The sequence below is a fragment of the Phacochoerus africanus genome, chromosome 14, assembly GCF_016906955.1.
Source record: "Phacochoerus africanus isolate WHEZ1 chromosome 14, ROS_Pafr_v1, whole genome shotgun sequence".
NCBI lineage: Eukaryota > Metazoa > Chordata > Mammalia > Artiodactyla > Suidae > Phacochoerus > Phacochoerus africanus.
Genome location: NC_062557.1, coordinates 7,524,450 through 7,544,631, shown reverse-complemented (window position 1 = coordinate 7,544,631; position 20,182 = coordinate 7,524,450). Strand labels below are relative to the sequence as shown.

The following is a 20,182-nucleotide window of genomic DNA, read 5'->3' as shown; positions in this document are numbered from 1 at the left end:
CTGAACCTCACTCTACTTGCTTTTCACACCAGGGGTGAGATTACTCCCTCCTGCTCTACCTCCTTCCCAACCAACACCTCCACTGGTTCAAATCCCACTTGAGACCTTTGCATCAATTCTGGAGCATTCTTTTTTTTTTTTTTTTTGTCTTTTTAGGGCTGAACTGGCAGCACATGGAGGTTCCCAGGCTAGGGGTCCAATCGGGAATGTAGCTGCCTGTACCACAGCCACAGCAACGTGGGATATGAGCCGCGCCTGCAACTTACACCACAGCTCATGGCAATGAGGATCCTTAACTCACTAAGAGAGACCAGGGATCGAGCCTGTGTCCTCATGGATGCTAGCTGGGTTTGTGAACCACTGAGCCACAATGGAACTCCATCTGGAGCATCCTTGCTGAGTCACAGACACCATTGCTTGATGCAGACCCCCAGAGCAGGTTTCGGGGGTGGGGGGAGAGGGCACTCAGTGAAGGAGACAAAGGCGGGGCCCTGGGGGGGTAGGCTTCCTTGAGAGCCAGGCGGGGGTGGGGGGGATGCAGCAGCAGCCTCCCCACATCTTTGCAGTCATGGGGTGAAGCCGGCTCCGAGAGGACTCAGGGACTGCGGACCCCAGGATGGGAAGAGCTCTGTGGGAAGGGAGCCAGCATCCCTGAAAAAGAAGGGGCTTCTTCCTGATCAGGAGAACAAGAGGCCGGGAGTCGGCGCTGAGAGCAGGCACCCACCTGGAGGCACCCCAGAGGAGATGGTGGAGGCGGACACCTGTCCCTGGCCCTTGGCGGTCATGGCAGCCACCTCGATGGTGTAGGTGGTGAGAGCGGTGAGACCGGTGACGCGGTACTCCAGGGTCACGTTGGGCAGGTAGTGGGTCACGCGGGTGTTGGTCCGGTTATATTCCTCCCAGGAGATCCGGTACCCTGGGGAGAGCCCCCGGCGTGGCATGAGCTTGGAGGTGACCCGTAACCTTCCTCCCTAGTGTGGCAGTTAGATGTGTGTCGGGAGCTAGGGGGCCGAGGGAGCACCGTGCCCCCTGGAACCTCAGTGAGATGCCCCCCCACCCCCACCCCCCGCTGGGTGGGGACCGCAGGAGGGAAAGAGCCTGAGGCTGAAGATCTGGGCTGCATCACACAGCAGAGGGGCTGAGGGCCTCCTCTGAGTCCTTTCTAAGAGCGTGGACACGAGGTCGAAGGCAGGGGGATGGACTGTATGACCTTGCCTGGCCCCCTCACACCCGGTTCAGCAACCCCGGGGCACCTACCTGTGAGGATGCCATTCTTCTCCCCTGGCTCTTGCCAGCTGACCTTCAACGAGGTGTCCAGGATTTCACTGAAGCTCAGGTGTCCCACGGGCCCCGGCACTGTACCCCAAAAGGGCCCCCCACCCCGCCCAATGCCAGTTAGAGCCATGGGCCAGACAGCCCATGATGCCCCCTTGGGGGGGGCGCCCCAGGCCAGAAGACAAGACCAGGGCTGTCCTGTCTGGCCCGTGGGTGGGTGGGGGCAGATGGAGCGGGGACTGGGTGCCACCTACCATCCTCGTGGGTGCGCACCAGCTGGGGGGTGCTGCGGGGCCCGTCCCCGGGGGTGGTGAAGCACAGCACCGAGGTGAAGTACTCGGTGAACTTCTTCAGGCCGGACACGAAGCCCACGTGGATGCTGTCCTGAAAGTTGGGCCGGGCCGTCACCATGGTAACCTCCTCTTCCTGCTCCGGCTCCCAGGCGATCAGCTGTGGAAGGTGAGCCACGCACTCAAGTAGGACGGCGAGAATGTGCCAGAAGAGGCCCAGAGCTTTCCCACAGGCTGGGCCCCTGGACAGAGAGTGTCCAGGGGCCCAGCTCCCTAGGGTCCCTCCTCCCAGGGAAGGGAAGGCCATGCAGACACCCACAGGCCACTGGAGCATCTGTCCTTTGGTGTGCTACTCTGTTCACGGTGCCACTTACTTTAAGCAGGGTACTAGGTGGCGTGCTTTGATTTTTTGTTTTGTTCTGGCCATACCTGCGGTATGTGAAAGCTCCTGGGCCAGGGATGGAACCCATGCCACAGCAGTGACCCGAGCCACAGCAGTGACAATGCCAGGTCTTTAACGGCTAGGCTGCCAGGGAACTCCTTGGGGTGTTTTCAACAAATCATGGCTCACTCAGTCCCCATGGCAACCCCACAGGGAGGTGCTTTACCAAGATGGGTTACATAATTTGCAGGTCCAGTGCACAACGTAAACGGAGGCCCCTTGTGCCAACATTATTAAGATTTTCCAGAGACAGCAGCAGAGTACTGAACTCAACTTGGGGTCCTTCTGAACGAGGGGCCCTGAGCTACTACACGGGTTAAAAACACCATGAGGTCGGATGAGGAAACTGAGGCTCAGAGAGGCTAAGTGTCTTACACTCTATCACACAGCTCCCAGGAAGCTGAGCGACTCTGCTTCCAGGACCTGGGCTCCCACGCTTCCCCACCTGGGTGGGGCTGCTCCTCCCTCAGAGTGCTCCTGGCGAGCTGGAGCTCCAGTGTACGGCTAACTCGCGCTCTTTTCACCTTGTTCCAAGTTGGGATTTCAACTTTAACCATCAGAGAGGCCGCTGGAGGTGCAGCATCAGCAAGAAAACCCCTTCTGGAAATGGAGCCTGGCTTTTCGTCCTGTCTCCCTTGTACCCCACCCACCCAGCACTGCATCAACTCCCTGCCTCCCCCTTCCTCCTCTTCCAGCCCCTTGATCTCTTGCCCCCAACTCCTGTTTTCCGGGGCCTTCATCTGCCTCTAATAATGACAGCTGGTCTCAGAGATTTCCTCATTTATTTGAAGTTGATTAAATAGCAATTAATGGTGAAAAGCAACACTGGATGGGTTTTAATAAGCGGGGGTATTTATAGACATAAAACAATACCGAGCCGATGCTTCCTGATTAACTCACGCCCATAACAATGCTTAATCTTCTCCTTTTCATGGCTGCGTGTTTATAAAGGATGTTTTGAAATTTAATTGGTATTGGGAAAAGATAGCCTATAGCAAGTTAATTAGACACTAATTAGACCCTAAAAATACTAATGAGAAATACTAAGTGGCATTTAATAAGTATGTTAAATATCCTCCTTATTTCGGTTATCTTGTTTCATAGCAATTAAACTGCTGAACTTCTCTGGAGTAGATTAAGAAACAAGTTTGATGTTTTAATTTAATTTAATTAATGTAAATTCAAATTAATTACACCGTTAGATGAATTGTGCGGTGTATCCCCCAGAAAGTGCAAAATCTGGATAAACATACTTTTACTGGGTTTAGGCCAATGATCACCACCACCATTTAAAAGAAAATAAAGAACAAAGAATGCCTTTACAGGGTCCTTAAACCACTATCACAGGGAGGAGTTCCCATTGTGACACGGTGGAAATGACTCTCACTCGTATCCATGAGGATGCAGGTTCGACCCCTGGCCTCACTCAGTGTGTCGGGCATCCCGTGTTGCTGTGGCGTACACAGGCTGGTAGCTGTAGCTCTGATTCGATCCCTAGCCTGGGAACTTCCCTATACAAAAAGGAAAAAAAAAAAAAACCCAAACAAAAAACAAATAATATCACGGGGGGACTGTCTTCAGAAATGTTACCAAGGATGTGCACAGGGTGTGGCAGGTGGTGTGGCAGGTGGCTTGGCAGGTGGCTTGCCGGAGTCACCACCTCTACATCCTGGTTCAGATCCAGACCCAAAGCCCAAGATGGCAGCAGGACTGGGGTTGCTTCAAAATATTTACTCTGGGATGCAAGCCACGGGTCTTTCTGGAGCTGCATCTGAAGAGGAGGGGGCTGGGGGACCTCATTTTGGGGGCCAGGAAGACAATAAAAATGCCTTCGGCACCTCCTGTTGCCCCAAAGGAGCTGGGCTCTGGGCAGCCACGGGGTAGAATCTGTGTTCAACACCCGGGCTTTAGTCTGCTGAGCCCTCCCTGGGTGCCTGGCACTGGGTTACACGCCTCACCGACTGGTCCTGTTCCATCATCACAGGGATGATTAGATGGGAATCACTGTCCTGTGATGTCACCAAAAGGAAACCAAGGTTCAGGAAGGATGAGGGAGGGAGTTCCCATGTGGCGCAGAAGAAACGAATCCCACTAGGAATCATGAGGTTGCCGGTTCGATCTCTGGCCTCACTCAGTGGATTAAGGACCCGGCGTTGCAGTGACCTGTGGTGTAGTTCGTAGATGCAGCTCAGATCCGGCATTGCTGTGGCTGTGGTGTAGGCCGGCAGCTGTAGCTCTGATTGGACCCCTAGCCTGGGAACCTCCGTATGCTGCAGGTGTGGCCCTAAAAAAAAAAGAAAGCAAAGGAAGGATGAGGGCTGGCCAGTCCCCGGGGGGCTGCTAGGGGCTGGCTTCAGATTTGTGGACCTGACTTCTGGTGAAGCCCTCTGCTTCCTGAGGTACACACAGCTGCTGGGTGTACGTTGGGGCTGCTAGGCCTGCTCTTTTTTTTTTTTTTTTTGTCTTTTTGCCTTTTCTTGGGCTGCTCCTATGGCATATGGAGGTTCCCAGGCTAGGAGTCTAATCGGAGCGGCAGCTGCTGGCCTACACCAGAGCCACAGCAATGCAGGATCCGAGCTGCATATTCAACCTACACCATAGCTCACGGCAACACCGGATTCTTAACCCACTGAGCGAGGCCAGGGATCGAACCTGCAACCTCATGGTTCCTAGTCAGATTTGTTAACCGCTGAGCCACGATGGGAACTCCCAGGCCTGGTCTTGTTAGTCGGACTCAGGTCCTTGGTCCCAGATTCCAAGCAGACTGGGCTGCCCCGAGCATGCTGGGGGTGTAGGTGCGTGTCCTGGGTGTGAACATCAGACATAGGTTCTGGGAGAGGCAACCCCACTTTAGATGGCAGAGGCTGGTAGGTCAACCCTGTAACTGATGAGAGTGTGTGTGTGTGTGTGTGTGTGTGTGTGTGTGTGTGTGTGTGATGGGGGGCGGGTAGGGAGGGGTGCAGAATGTGCAGCCAAAGCAGAGAGAAACAATGACAGAGCCCAGCTCTGCCACTTGCTGTGTGACCTTAGGAAAATCACTCAACCTCTCTGAGCCTCAGGCTGGTACAGGGGACAGTATTAGCTACCTCAGGGGTTGTAGAGAAAAGGGCTGCATGAGGTGCCCCCTGTTTCTGGTGGGGGCAGCACATCTTCGGCTTGAGAGTCCAGGGTAGTATATTTAGCCTGTTAGACACGGGAGTTTAAAACAAATAACGGAAATCTTTTTCCCTCTCCTGTCATCTTTCTTTTTCTTTTCTTTTTTTTTTTCTTTTTAGGGCTGCACCCACGGCATATGGAGGTTCCCAGGCTAGAGGTCAAATCGGAGCTATAGCTGCCAGCCTGCACCACAGCCACAGCAATGCAGGATCTGAGCCACGTCTGCAACCCACACCACAGCTCATGGCAATGCCAGATCCTTAACCCACTGAGGGAGGCCAGGGATCGAACTCGCAACCTCATGGTTCCTAGCCAGATTCGTTTCTGCTGTGCCACGACAGAAACTTCCTCCTGTCATCTTTCCCTCTATCTTTCTATGTTTTTGCATTTGCAGGGATTCCCATAAACCATCCTGGAAGGATGTGGAAGAAATTAGGAACAATGGTTACCTAGAATGTGGAGAGTTTCAGGGTTGGGTGGGACAGAACCAGGCAGATGAGGGGTGAGTGGATGGGGCGAGATGGAGGATTTCTGCTGTATGTTTATCTATTTACATTTGTTGGCTTTTGAATCATGTAAATATATTTCCTGTTTAAAAATTAAATTAAAAAAAAATAGGTGCTCCCATGGGGGTGCAACAGGATTGGTGGCATCTTGCAAGCGCTGAGATCAATCCCTGGCCCGGCACAGTGGGTTAAGAATCTGGCATTGCCTGCAGCTGCGGCTTGGGTGGCAACACCAGCTCGGATCTGATCCCTGGCCTGAGACTCCACGTGCCGCCGTGCAGCCAAAAAAGAAAAAAGAATTAAAAAATAATGGGGACAATTTGGCAATAGTAGCAAAATTATACACATTTGCCGTCTGACCCAGCAATTTCATTTCTAAGAATCTCTTCCAAAGCTATATGTGACAATATGAAAACATGCATGCACAAAACTATTCACTGAAGAAATGTTTGCTATAGTAAAAGACTAGAAACAACCAAAATGTCATCACTAGGGAGCTAATTGATTAAACAACGGGAGAGCCACATAATGAAATACAATACAGATTTTTAAAAAAGGAACAAAGAATCTCTATATACTTCTACGGCGGGATCTCCAGGGTATAATGTAAATAACCAAACCAAACCAAACAAATCAACAAAAAGAAATGGATTTTAGAGTTCCCGTCTTGGCGCAGCGGAAACGAATGTGACTGGGAACCATGAGGTTGCGGGTTCGATCCCTGGCCTTGCTCAGTGGGTTAAGGATCCGGCATTGCTGTGGCTGTGGTGTAGGCTGTCAGCTGTAGCTCAGATTAGACCCCTAGCCTGGGAACCTCCACATGCCGTGGGTGTGGCCCTCAAGAAAAGAAAAGAAATGGATTTTACTGGGAAGGAAGAGGACCAGAATTCAGGCTGGGCTGATTTTCTCTGAATTTGCTTTGTAGGTTTAACTTTGGAGCCATGTAAATATGCCACATAATTATAGAACAAAATTAAATTAAAAAAAATCAATCCCTAAAAATTGAAACCAAAATGAAACAAATGGACCGTGCAGTGTATTGAGTTGTAGCAAAATTACACAGAAAGAAACTCTCTCAAAGACTTTGTAGCACAGAAATGGAGAAGCATATCCTAACTGTGGTACAGCCTAAGAACAGAAAGATACAAATCATCCGAAACTATTTTCAGTCATCACAGAGTTTGATATTACTGCTCTCTTTTTTTCTCTTTTGTTTTTTTAGGGCCACACCCACGGCATATGGAAGTTCCCAGACTAGGGGTCAAATCGGAGCTGCAGCCACCGGCCTATGCCACAGCCACAGCAATGCTGGATCCTTAACTGACTGAGCAAGGCCAGGGATTGAACCCGAATCCCCATGGATGCTAGTCAGATTCGCTAACCACTGAGCCATGATGGGAACTCCTGATATCACTGTTGTGACACTCTTGTGGGTGTTTGTGGGATCAAGTAGGTGAGTAATTACACTGGTGTTGAAGGAATTTGATTTTCAGTGTGAAGCAAAGAGATACAGAAAAAAGACCAGGGAGTTCCCGTCGTGGCGCAGTGGTTAACGAATCCGACTAGGAACCATGAGGTTGCGGGTTCGGTCCCTGCCCTTGCTCAGTGGGTTGAGGATCCGGCATTGCCGTGAGCTGTGGTGAAGGTTGCAGACGCGGCTCGGATCCCGCATTGCTGTGGCTCTGGCATAGGCTGGTGGCTACAGCTCTGATTCAACCCCTAGCCTGGGAACCTCCATATGCCGCGGGAGTGGCCCAAGAAATAGCAAAAAAGACCAAAAAAAAAAAAAGAAAAAAAGAAAAAAGGCCAATGAGATTATTATTTTTTTTTAAGTTATAGTCCTGAAATGGAGTTGGAAGTACTTTCAAAAAAGTATTTCTGGGGGAGTTCCTGTCATGGCTCAGTGGTTAATGACTCTGACTAATATCCATGAGGATGCGGGTTCGATCCCTGGCCTTGCTCAGTGGGTTAGGATCCCACGTTGCTGTCGCTGTGGTGTAGGTCGGCAGCTGTAGCTCTGATTAGACCCCTAGCCTGGGAACTTCCCTATGCTGTGGGTGCGGACCTAAAAAGACAAAAAAAAGCATTTGCGTCTATTCACAGGAGCTAAATAACAATCGATGCTGGAACTGGGAGCACCCCCAGGGCCCAGACTGTGGTCTATCATTTCCCGCTAAAAGAAACAAGGGCTCCTTGAAGCCATGGCTGACCCCTGGCACACGGCAGCTAAGGAAGACAATGCTAAAGGGAGACAGCTTGGACCATTCTGTCGTACCAGCCAGCCAGGAAGCTATCAACGACTCCCGGGACCACATCTGAAGGACACACCAACTTGAAGAGGTGGGCGATGGGTCAGTTTGGCATCAAAAAGAGCAATCATGGCAGCACATTGCAGCAAATCAGATGTATGAAAAATCCTTAAGTCATAATAATACTGACCAAAACTAAGCAAAACAGTTGTCTCTGCCTCATCCAAATTCATTCATTAGAAATAAATACCAAGGAACCAAGTCATTATTCTGAACATTGTTAAGTAACAGAAAAGAGCTGAGGGTTTAAGATGCTTTATCCCAGATGAACCAAACCGTCAGCTGCCCAAAACATTGCTAAGGGGAACACTCTTGGGGGCAGGGAAAGTATTTCAGCTCATACATCAAGAAATGTGAATATTCAAGTATCCTCATTTTGTAGCTACCCCTCTTAAGATAACAGATCACACGGAGTTCCCGTCGTGGCTCAGCAGTTAATGAACCTGACTAGCATCCACAAGGTCACAGGTTGGATCCCTGGCCTCACTCAGTGGGTTAAGGATCTGGCGTTGCCATGATGGTGTAGGTTGCAGATGCGGCGCAGATCCTGCATTGCTGTGGCTGTGGTGTAGGCAGGGGGCTCCAGCTCTGATGGGACCCCTAGCCTGGGAACTTCCGTATGCTGCAGGTGCAGCCCTAAAAAAAGACGCCCCCCCCAAAAAAAAAATAACAGATCACACGAGGATGGTCAGTGGTTACCACATTGTAGCAAGAGATAGCCAGACTTGATGGCTTCTGATGAACATGCCCACCACCATCTAGGAAGTCATATTTTGAGAAAAAAAATCATTAACTCTGAATCTGATCAAGCCACTACTTCTCACTGCCAATTTACTGCAAATACAGTGTTCAGAGGAATGTGTTAAATGACCCCACAGGGATGCAATCAGCAAATCCAGGCTGTGGAAAATTCTATAGGACAAACGGCTAAGTTTCTTCACCCAATAAATTAAAGGAAAAAGAGAGAAAGCGAGATGGGAATCTAAAGATCAGCTGAGACCTAGAAAACGCCAACCAGCTGCAATTGCGTGGCTCACATTTGGATCCCGGGGACAAGCAACCAACCAGTAAAAGAAATGACACGGCAAACAGGGAAGTTTGAATGCTGACTGGATATCTGACGCTATAAGGGGCTGGAGATAATTTAAAGCACCACAGGGATAATGTGGTTATGGCGTTTTTTTTGTTTTGTCTTGTTTTTGTTTTTTGCTTTTTTCGGGGGTGGGGCGCACCCGAGGCATATAGAAGTTCCCAGGCTAGGGGTGGAATCAGAGCTATAGCTGCTAGCCTGCACCACAGCCATAGCAGCCTCATCTTCAACCTACACCAGAGCTCACGGCAATGCCGGATCCTTAACCCACTCATCGAGGCCAGGGATTGAACCTGCATCCTCGTGGATCCCAGTCAGATTCGTTTCCACTGAGCCATGAGGGAACTCCAGTTTATTCATTTCTTTGAATGAATGCATTGCTGTTGGCTTAAGCCAGTACGTTTATTAATTTTTTTTGGCCATGCCCACGGGATGCAGATGTTCTGGGGCCAGGGATGGAACCCTCGCCACGGCAGTGACCCAAACCACTGCAGTGACTGAGCCGGATCCTTAGTCCACTGAGCCACCAGAGAACTCTGGGGCTACCTTTCCAGTGGAGACTTTATCTATAATATTTCTCTGCAGGTATATTTATGGATGAAATATACAACACCTGAGATGTCCTTACAAATTTTCTAGGGGAGAGGCAGAGGGTTGGGAGGAGAGCCGGCACATCTGGCCATGAGTCGGTAATTGTAGAAGCCAGGGTGCATTACGGTTTTATTCTGGCATTGCAGTCTTTTCTCTACTTATGTAGATGTTTGAAAATTTTCACAATTCAAAGGGGAAAAAAAAAAATCCATTCTCACTGAAAGGATGGAAGGGACAAACACCACTCTTTTCCCCCTGTGCTGCTGAAGGCCAAAGAAGCAAGAAACAAAATTTCCATTTATATCCATGTGTACTTCGGGAAAAAAAATCAAGTTCTAGTGATTATTTTCCAATTAAATCATACGATACTTTCTTCTTCTGTTTTTCTTTTTTTGTTTCGATCCTTTTTTTTTTCTTTTTCTTTTTTTTAGGGCGATACCCGTGGCATGTGGAGGTTCCCAGGCTAGGGGTCTCATCTGAGCTACAGCTGCTGACCTACACCACAGCCACAGTCACGCTAGATCTGAGCGGCGTCTGTGACTTACCTCACAGCTCACAGCAACACCGGGTCTTTAACCCAGTGAACGAGGCCAGGGATCGAACCTGCAACCTCATGGTTCCTAGTCGGATTCGTTTCCGCTGCACCACGATGGGAACCCCGAAGCTTTCTTTTTAATGCAAGGCAAGGTGCAGACTCTGGAGTTTGAATCTGAGCTCTGCAGTTACTCTGATTTGAACAAGTGGTCTACTCTCAGGCCTCAGGGTCTCCTCTATAAAATCAGTAGCAAGATTTCTTAGGGCTTTGGGGTGGCTTGCATGAGAGAAGCTTGTGAGGGAAGCCTGGCAGGTAGAAAGTGCCCTGTAAGTGCGAGTTCTTCTTCTTTTTTTCTTTTTTCTTTTCTTTTCTGGCCACACCTGTGACATAGGGAGGTTTCCAGGCTAGGGGTCAAATCAGGGCTGCAGCTGCTGGCCTACACCATAGCCACAGCAACGCCGGATCCGAGCCACATCTGCAAACTATGCTGCAGCTTGCAGCAATGCCAGATCCTTAACCCACTGAGCGAGGCCAGGGATGGAACCTGCATCCTCATGGATCCTAGTCAGGCTCCGAACCTGCTGAGCCACCCAGGGGGAACTCCAGTGCGAGCTCTTCTTACCCTTCTGCCAGCTCCTCTGCTCAAGACGCCCTGACAATTCGTTCCTGCTGCCTTTCATGGAGCAGGTGCCAGTGCTGGGCACTGACTACGTTGGCAGGCAGCTGGGTTCTGCAGCCTCCTCCTGCTCTGGGTCATAATTGGTTGTTGCCCTAATTGTCCTGACCACTGAGCTGGTCTTCCTGCCCCCTGGGAGCCATTTGCCTTAGAGTTTGCAGCCCAGACCTCCTGAATGTGGAAGAAAACTTAGACTTGGCAGCAAGCAGCTAATTGTGCCCAGCTCAGCTCCTCTGCACGAAGCGAGCCTCCCCGCTCCCTCCGCTGGCTCCCCCCAGAGTCCCAATTAGGAGGCCTTCCCAGCCAGCAGCACCGTGTGCAGCTACAGGTCTGGCCCAGGAAGGCCCGGCTCGGCCTTGGGAGTGAGACGGCCCTGTTGGGGTGTCTCCAGATCTGGACCGTCCCTCCTTAGCGGATCTGAAACACTAGCAGAAAATTCCCTCTGGATTTAATCTCTGTCCCTTCCTGTCCAGCCACCCTTACCCTGTAGGAATAATGGCTAAGGCTGCTAGGCTTAGAAATAATCTTGGCTGTCACACACGTGCCAGTGTGAGAATCTTCCGGAAATGTTTGGGGTCCCCACGAGGTCGCCGGATCCCTGGACTCAAAGCCAGGGCCTGAGGTTCTCTCCCCTTGATGGCTGGCTTCCAGGTGACACACCCCTCACACACCCCCTTTCCCTCCCACATCTGGAGGGAGCCCACTGCATCCTCCTGCCCAGCCCCAGGCTGCTGGGTGGGGCTGTAAAACCCGGCGTGGACCACAGCCTCTGATCCGACCATGTCCCCTTCCCTTAGGGGAGGCCAGCTCCATGCTCCTTGTGGGATGAGAGACCCAGGAGCGGGATCCAGTCCAGCTGCCGGGAGGGGATGGTTGAGAAGTCCAGATGACACTTACGATGACAGCAAATCCACTTCCATCACCACCATCACCACCTCTAATGACGTTTGTTACGGCTCAACTGTCTCCCCCCCCTTTTTTGTTGTTGTTGTTGTTGTTGTTTTTCTAGGGCCACACCTGCCGCATGGGGAGGTTCCCAGGCTAGGGGTCTAATCGGAGCTGCAGCTGCCGGCCTACACTACAGCTACAGCAACACCGGATCCAAGCTATGTCTGCGACCTACGCCACAGCTCACAGCAACACTCAATGGGGCCAGGGATCAAGCCCGTATCCTCATGGGTACTAGTTGAGTTTGTTACTGCTGAGCTGCGGTGGGAACTCCCTCCTTCCACTTTTTTTTTTTGGTCTTTTTAGGGCCATACCCATGGCATATGGAGATTCCCAGGCTAGGAGACGAATCAGAGCCACAGCTGCCTGCAGCTATGCAGGATCTGAGCCTCATCTGCCCCCCTATGCCAAAGCTCACAGCAATGCCAGATCCTCAACCCACTGAGCGAGGCCAGGGATGGAACCTTGGTCCTCATGGATGCTAGTCAGATTCGTTTCTGCTGAGCCGTGATGGGAACTCGTCCCTCCACATTTTATGTTGCAGCCCTAACCCCCAGGACCTCAGACAACGACGGTCTTTCCAGAGGTAACTGAGATAAAATGAGGTCCTCAGAGTGGGCCCTCCTCCAATATGAACTGGCCTCCTTAGAAGAGGTGAAAATCTGGACACAGACTCACAAGGAGGGAAGAAGCGTAAGAACCTGGAGAAGGCGGCCGTCTGCTCGCCAAGGAGAGGCCTCAGAAGGAATCAGCCCAGTTGACGCCTTGAGCTCAGGCTTCTGGCCTCCAGAACCATGAGGAAATACAATTCTACTGTTTAAGATGCCCAATCTTCAGTACCTGCTGGGAGCAGCAGGAGCGGCTAATCTATTTCAACTACCATTACTACCACCTTTTTTTTTTTTTTCTTCCCTTTTTTTTCCAGGGCCCCACCTGCAGCATGTGGAAGTTCCTGGGCTAAGGGTCAAATTGAAGTCGTAGCTGCCGGCCTATGCCACAGCCACAGCAACACCAGATCCGAGCCACATCTGCGACCCATGCTGCTGCTTTTGGCAATGCCAGATCCTTAGCCTACCGAATGAGGCCAGGGATCAAACGTGCATCCTCAGAGACGCTATGTTGGGTTCTTAACCCACTGAGCCACAGCGGGAACTCCCACTACCATCTTCTGCGCACGTGTAATGTGTTTGTCATTCTGCTCAAAAAATGGCAAATATGCTCATTTAATCCTCACACAGCCCGAAGGAATAGAAATTAGCATCGGTGTCACGTGCAAAAGAGGAAACGATGTATTCTGGTTCCCTGGCAGCTAGAACAGCGCATACAGTCGGGTTTAATAAACAGTCATCGAAGGAAGGAAGCTCGGACGGATTACAGGACTTGTCCAGAGAGCAAGCCAGGCAGAGCCAGGACTTTAAGCTGTCTGAGTCCTAGTCCTGTGCCCTTAAACCCACCCTGTGGGGCCAAGCACAGTCCAAGGACACCTGACCTGGCAGAATGCGCATTCATTAGCCCATGACCTGGGGGCGAGACGTGCGTTCTGGATTTTTCTGATGGGCACATGGCTATGCGGGGTTCCTGAGCCTGAAACAAACCTGGTTTTGTGTGTAACGCGGGCTCATCAAGACTGCCCCCCAGCACTGGGCCACAGACTGGCCAGTGTTCATACTCCCTACGACCTGTACAGGGATGTGGGGAGAGCCCACGTGCCTTCTGCCTTGATCACGTGCCCTTGGTGTGGCTTGAAGCCATGATTTCAGAAACGGAGCAGGGACTCCCTCCTGCCCCCCTCCCATGCCTCCTCCCTGCCCCTCCAGCCTGCAGCCTCCTTCCGAGACTCTCCAGGCTTCCTCTCAGGACAAGGAGAGGCCCCGCGTACCTTGTAGCCCTGGTTGATGCCGTTGATGAACTGGGGGCTGGGGGCATTCCAGGTGAAGCGGATAGTTGTGGAGTTGGTGGCTTCTGCATGCACGTTGCCCGGCGGGACGGTGGGGACTGGAGGAGAGCAGAGAGATGGGGTGTGGGTGGAGGGGGCACGCTCTGCCTGTCCTGCCCGGTTAAGCACAGAAAACACACGGGGTCTGCAGACTCTGCTTTATACCCCTCCCCAACTCCTCCCCTGCTAGGGAGGCTTCAGATGCCCTCTTTCTGGAGATGAGTTTGGGTTTAATAAAACCTGTCTGGTCCATTCCACAGGGTACCAATAAATAAAGGTGATGGATCTGAAAATACTCAGGGTGGTTTTTAGGTACAACGCTAAATGTAAGCTGTTTCATGATCCAGTAAATGTGAAATTTTGCAGAAGGTCCCTGGACCCCTGAAGCCTCTGCCTTCATCACACCCGCCCCAACTTCTTCATCTTCCCCGAGGGCTCCCACCTACTGCGGGGTAGCTGGGCACAGCGTGCAATAGCCTGGGGCTGGACAAAATAGGTGACATGGCTCAGGCCATCAGGACTGGACAGGTACAGGACCCGACAGGCAGGGACCTGGAAAAAGGGGAAACACCAGCTCCTCCACGGCCACCGTCTCTACCCACCTCCCTGCAGTGTCCACTCGGTGACTTTGCTGCTGTAGACACCCAGCCCGGCGCTGTTGTAGGCGGCCACCTCGATCTCATAGTTGGTCCAGATAATGAGGTCCTCTAGCAGGAGGTTGTTGACGTCAGCATCCGTGATGTTCTTAAACTGGTACCCAACAGGCAGCCCCGCCAGGCAGTACCTGAGAGGAGAAAGCCAGGATGCTGAGGACCAGAGTCAGCCTGCCTGGCCTCGTGCCCAGAAGACTGTCTGTGATGGTGGAAAGGGGCAGCTCCTGGCACTTGTGGCTGTTGGGCACCTGGAATGTGCTTAGTGCAATGGAGGAAATAGTTTGTCCTTTAATTAATTAATTAATTTTTGTCTTTTTGCCTTTTCTAGGGCCGCTTCCCACGGCATATGGAGGTTCCCAGGCTAGGGGTCGAATCGGAGCTGTAGCCACCAGTCTACGCCAGAGCCACAGCAACGCGGGATCCGAGCCGCATCTGCAACCTACACCACAGCTCACGGCAATGCCGGATCCTTAACCCACTGAGCAAGGGCAGGGACCGAACCCGCAACCTCATGGTTCCTAGTCGGATTCGTTAACCACTGCGCCACGACGGGAACTCCCCCCCCCCGCCACAGCAACGCAGGATCCGAGCCGCGTCTGCAACCTACACCACCGCTCACGGCAACGCCAGAACCTTAACCCACTGAGCAACGCCAGGGATTGAACCCTCAACCTCATGGTTCCTAGTCGGATTCGGTAACCACTCTGCCACAACGGGAACTTCCCTTTAATTTATTTTTAATTAATTTAAATAGCTACAAGTGACCAGCGGCTATCCCACTGGAAAACAGGTCTGGGGGATGTGTCTGGACTACTCTTTTTGATGGGGAAGGAGGCCACTGGCGGAATGGATAGCTAGGGATGCTGAGGATTTCTGGGAAGATCTCATCGATTTCTTTTCTTTTCTTTGGCTTTTTAGGGCTGCACCTGCATCATATGGAAGTTTCCAGGCTAGAGGAAGAATTGGAGCTGCAGCTGCTGGCCTACATCACAGCCACAGCAACACCAGATCCGAGCCGCATCTGTGACCTGCACTGCAGCTCATGGCAACGCTGGATCCTTAACCCACTGAGCGAGGCCATGGATCAAACCCACATCCTCAAGGATACTAGTCGGGCTTGTTACTGCTGAGCCACAACGGGAACTCTGATCTCATTGGTTTCTGCTTTGAGGGGTCATTGATGGAAGAGAGATCTCCAAAGGTTGGGTGCATTTTTTTACTCCCTCTAGGACAGTGGCTCCCTCTTTTGACTGTCACTCACTTAGGAGGAGAGAAAAAACCCGAGGCTACCTGCTCTACCAAGGTCCACTTTCCACTGGAAAAGAGAACACAGGGTAATGAAAAAATGGGATCTGTGGGGGCTGGATCACTCATGGGAGAACCACAACGCACCCACATTTCTCAGTCTAATTACTGGGAAATAAGAGACCCCAAATTATTCCGATGCATCACAAACCCCCAAAGCCGTGGTTCTCAAACCTTAGCGTGCATAAAGCACACCTGAGAAGCTTGTTAAAACACAGTTTGCTGGGCCTACCCCAAAGTTGCCCATTCAGGAGGTCAGGGGAATTTGCATTCCTATCAAGTTCCCACGGGGACCACACTTGGAGAACCACAGCCCTTCAGGCTTCACCAACACACCCACAACAAAGTTAACTGAAAATGGAGCAGCCAAACCAACAATAGCTTCTCCCAAAATGTGGGCGTCCCATTGCTGCGAGGGTCCAGGTGCAGGAAAGAGACACGCGACGTGGCCTAGCACTGTGCGACCAGCCAGAGTTCAGACGGCTGACGAGAGTTCTCAGTAGCTTCAAATAATGCAAGAATTTTCTTCGATGAATATCAAATTTTAGCAACATCTTAATACTACACTTCAGGTTGTCAGTAATCACCCATAGTCAAACGTAAAAACAAAAGGCTATATGACGGGGCTTCATTGTGCAGTAGGGACCAAAGAAAGGACTCCCACTTTTTTTTTCTTTTTTGGATGCCCCGTGGCATATGGAAGTTCCCAGGCCAGGGACGGAATCCCAGCCAGAGCTGTGACCTACACCACAGCTGTGGCAACACCAGGTCCTTAACCCACTGTGCCAGGCTGGGGATCGAACCCATGTCCCTGCCACTGCAGAGTCATTATCAATCCCGCTGCTCCACAGCAGGAGCTCCAGGGCTTCCACTTTTAACTGGTTCTTAGCCCAGGACTTTGTCCACTTACGGTCTGTCCTGGGGATATCTGGCCTGTGGTGGACTATTCTTTTTTTTTTTTTTCTTTTAAGGACTGCACCCAAATGGAGGTTCCCAGGCTAGGGGTCCAATCGGAGCTACAGCTGCCGACCTACGCCACAGCCACAGCCACATCAGATCTGAGCCTCGTCTGTGACCTACACCACAGCTCATGGCAGCACCAGATCTTTAACCCACTGAGCGAGGCCAGGGATTGAACCTGCAACATCAAGGTTCCTAGTCGGATTCGTTTCTGCTGCACCACTACGGGAACTCCTGTGGTGGACTATTCTTGGTTTCCTAGGCGGCTAGCCTGCTCAGTTAGTGTCTGTCTCCCTATAGCCCTCTTCCCACGTAGCCCCGACACCTGGCAGACCTGCCCATCCACATCCTTGAGGAGGCTACCCTGTATCTCCTCTCTAGCCATTCCTATTGGTTTTCAAGGCTCTCACTGCTGGAAGTTCATCTAGATGTCTAACCCCAATCCTTCCTACCACAGAGTAGGCATTTCTTGTTGCCTGGTCCTTGTTAGGTGAGGAAGGACCTGCCATGAATCTGCTCTGTTTTCCAACCCACTCTGGCCCCTGCTCCGTCACTGTCCCCTCGGGTCTAGGTGGTCCCTCCTCCCCCTGGGGTGGACGCCTACCTGATGATGTAGCCTTTGAGGAGGCCGTTCTGGTGGCTCTCGGGAGGCGGCTGCCACTGGATCATGATGGACTGGTTGGTCCGACCACTGGCAATGACATTCTGTGGCGGGGCCGTGGGGGGCTCCTCAGGAAGGGAGACCCTGCATAGGAAAACACCAAGAAAGGGAAGGCTTTTTCACACCTAGTCTCAACAGCAAATGCAGGAGTTTAACAGGATATGAAGAGACCCCCCTGCCGCTCTGTCCCTGGATGACTCTGCACAATTGCTGTGTGATTTTGGTCTAGTCGCTTAACCTCTCTGAGCTGGTATCTTTATCTATAAAAGCAGTTAAGAAAGCTCCAGTTGCCGGCTTTATGAGTGGTTGAAGCTCAAATGACACAATGCACATAGAAGATTTTTAAAACACTGTAAAACACCAGCTGTGTGTATTTTTCTGTGTGGTAGAGGGACATGGGGGTCTCGCTTTCCCATTTGTCAAAGAAGCTGGGGTTAGGGCTGATGGCGTCATGAGTGTGTGAGTATTTTATTTTTAAAATTTATTTATTTATTTTTTGTTTTTAGGGCCACACCTGTGGCACATGGAGGTTCCCAGGTCTAACAGGAGCTACAGCTGCCGGCCTACACCACAGCCACAGCAACGATGGATCCTTAACCCTGAGCGAGGCCAGGGATCGAACCTGCAAACTCGTGGTTCCTAGTTGAATCTGTTTCTCCTCGAGTGTTTTAGAAGCAGGGGGGTCAAACACTTACCTCCCAGTTACCAGTTGGTGGTGTACTTGAGCCAGGCTTTCTTTTCTAACCAGCTGAGCCCAGGCTGGGGCAGGTGGGGGCGGCACAGTGTGTGGGCCAGAGTTTGCACACCCTCCCGCCTCCTGAAGCCCAGCGCTCCTGCATTTCTCTCCTTGGCATTGCCAAGGGGACACAGCATGCCCCCTCCGTGTATTTTTCACATAACTGACACGCATCCATTAAAAGCAAAAGTTAATTATTTTTGATGGATGTCTTCCCCTTTTTGTTTATTTTTACGTCTTTGTTTCCTGATGGATAGCTTTTCCAAAATGTACCGCGCACTCCCGTGTCTTGGAAAAACCTGAAGTGAGGGTAATTGGACCTTTTTTCTCAGTGAGTCGAGGCCATTAGTTTGAAGCTCCATTAGGAAGATGAGCCTGTGTTTCACAGGGAAGCCTGAAGGACCGGAGAAGTTACAGTCCGGTCCCTGGGCTTCGAGGCTGCCCGGTATCAGTATTTTGTAGCTCAGAGGGACTGAAGGTGTGTCTCTTTGGTTCCTGAAAACACCTTTTGTGGTCCAAACACGGCTTGGTATATAGTAGGTGCTCAGTAAGTGGTGAATAAATCAGTTCTCCTGTAACTGCTGTCTGTACCAGGCTGTTACCTGTCACTTCTCCGTCGTGTTAGACTGTCACAGCCCCTAAGGCAGCCCCCAACCCCCCACCTAGTAAAAGCCACAGAGACCCAAGCTTATTGGAACGGTGGCAAAACCACAGTAGTTGATTTAAGCCAGGCACCTGTGGATGCACCTAAAAACATCTTTTATTTATTTATTTTTTTGTCTTTTTAGGGCCATACCTGCGGCATATGGAGGTTCCCAGGCTAGGGATTGAATTGGAGTGACAGCTGCTGGCCTACACCACAGCCACAGCAACGCAGGATCTGAGCCATGTCTGCGACCTACGCCATAGCTCACGGCAACACCGGATCCTTAACCTGCTGAGTGAGGCCAGGGATCGAACCCACAACGTCATGGTTCCTAGTCGGATTTGTTTCCACAGCACCAAGATGGGAACTCCTAAAAACATCTTTTAAAGAGCAAAGATTCTTGGCTCCTTTAACAAATATTATGCCCATATATATGAGGGTTTGTTTCTGGGCTTTCAGTTCTGTTCCATTGGTCTGTGTGTCTATTTTTATAAGAGTAGCATGCTGTTTTGGCTACTAGAGCTCTGTAGTATAGTTTGGAATCAGGAAGTGTGATGCTTTGGGCTTTGTTCTTTATCCTCAGGATTGCTTTGGCTATTTGGGGTCTTTCGTGGCTCCATAGACATTTTAGGACTGTTTTTCTGTATCTGTGAAAAGTGCCATCGGAATTGTGATAGAGATTGCGTTGAATCAATAGATGACTTTGAGCAACACAATGATTTTGACAATATAAATACCTCTTGCTTTTTAGGGCTGCACCCATGGCATATGGAAGTTCCCTGGTTAGGGGTCAAGTTGGAGCTGCAGTGCTGGCCTACACCACAGCCATAGCCACACCAAATCCGAGCTGCTTCTGTGACCTATGCCGCAGCTTGCGGCAAGCCAGATCCTTGACTCACTGAGAGAGGCTGGGGATTGAACCTGCATCCTCATGGACACTAGTTGGGTTCTTAACTTGCTGAGCCACAGTGGGGACTCCCATTTTAACAATATCAACTCTTCCCAATGGGAAAAGGATAGTCTCTTCAATAGGAGATGCTGGGAAAACAGGATAGCACATGCAGAAGAATATAACTGGACCCCTATCTTCTACCATTCATAAGAATGAACTCAAAATGGATTAAAGACAAACTGAGGACCCGAAACTGTAAAACTCCTAGAAGAAAACATAGGGAATGGACGTTCCCTTGTGGCGCAGCCAGTTAAGGATCCAGCATTGATGCAGCTGTGATGCAGGCTGAAACTTTGGTGAGGATTCAATCCCTGGCTCGGGAACTTCCACATGCAGCAGGTGCAGCCAAAAAAAAAAAAAAAAGAAAGAAAGAAAGAAAGAAAGAAAATATAGAGAAAAAGCTCCTTGACGTTGGTCTTGGCAGTAATTTCTTAGCCATGACAGCAAAAGCAAAAATACATAAGTGAGACTGTATCAAACCGAAAAGCTCCTGGACAGCAAAAGAAACAACCAAC

At 50.9% G+C, this 20,182-nt stretch overlaps 1 protein-coding gene across 2 annotated transcripts in view; it reads right to left on the bottom strand.

The window, feature by feature from the left end:
* SDK2 (sidekick cell adhesion molecule 2) overlaps nucleotides 1-20,182 on the bottom strand; it is a 287,007-nt gene that overhangs the window by 55,055 nt on the left and 211,770 nt on the right. For both annotated transcript variants that reach the window (XM_047756656.1, XM_047756657.1), the window contains exons 16-21: nucleotides 17,277-17,417; nucleotides 14,357-14,538; nucleotides 13,698-13,813; nucleotides 1,530-1,725; nucleotides 1,258-1,356; nucleotides 725-916 (exon numbers count right to left, since the gene is read on the bottom strand). In XM_047756656.1, coding sequence (XP_047612612.1) covers nucleotides 725-916; nucleotides 1,258-1,356; nucleotides 1,530-1,725; nucleotides 13,698-13,813; nucleotides 14,357-14,538; nucleotides 17,277-17,417 — 926 coding nt within the window. The remainder of the gene's footprint in view (nucleotides 1-724; nucleotides 917-1,257; nucleotides 1,357-1,529; nucleotides 1,726-13,697; nucleotides 13,814-14,356; nucleotides 14,539-17,276; nucleotides 17,418-20,182) is intronic.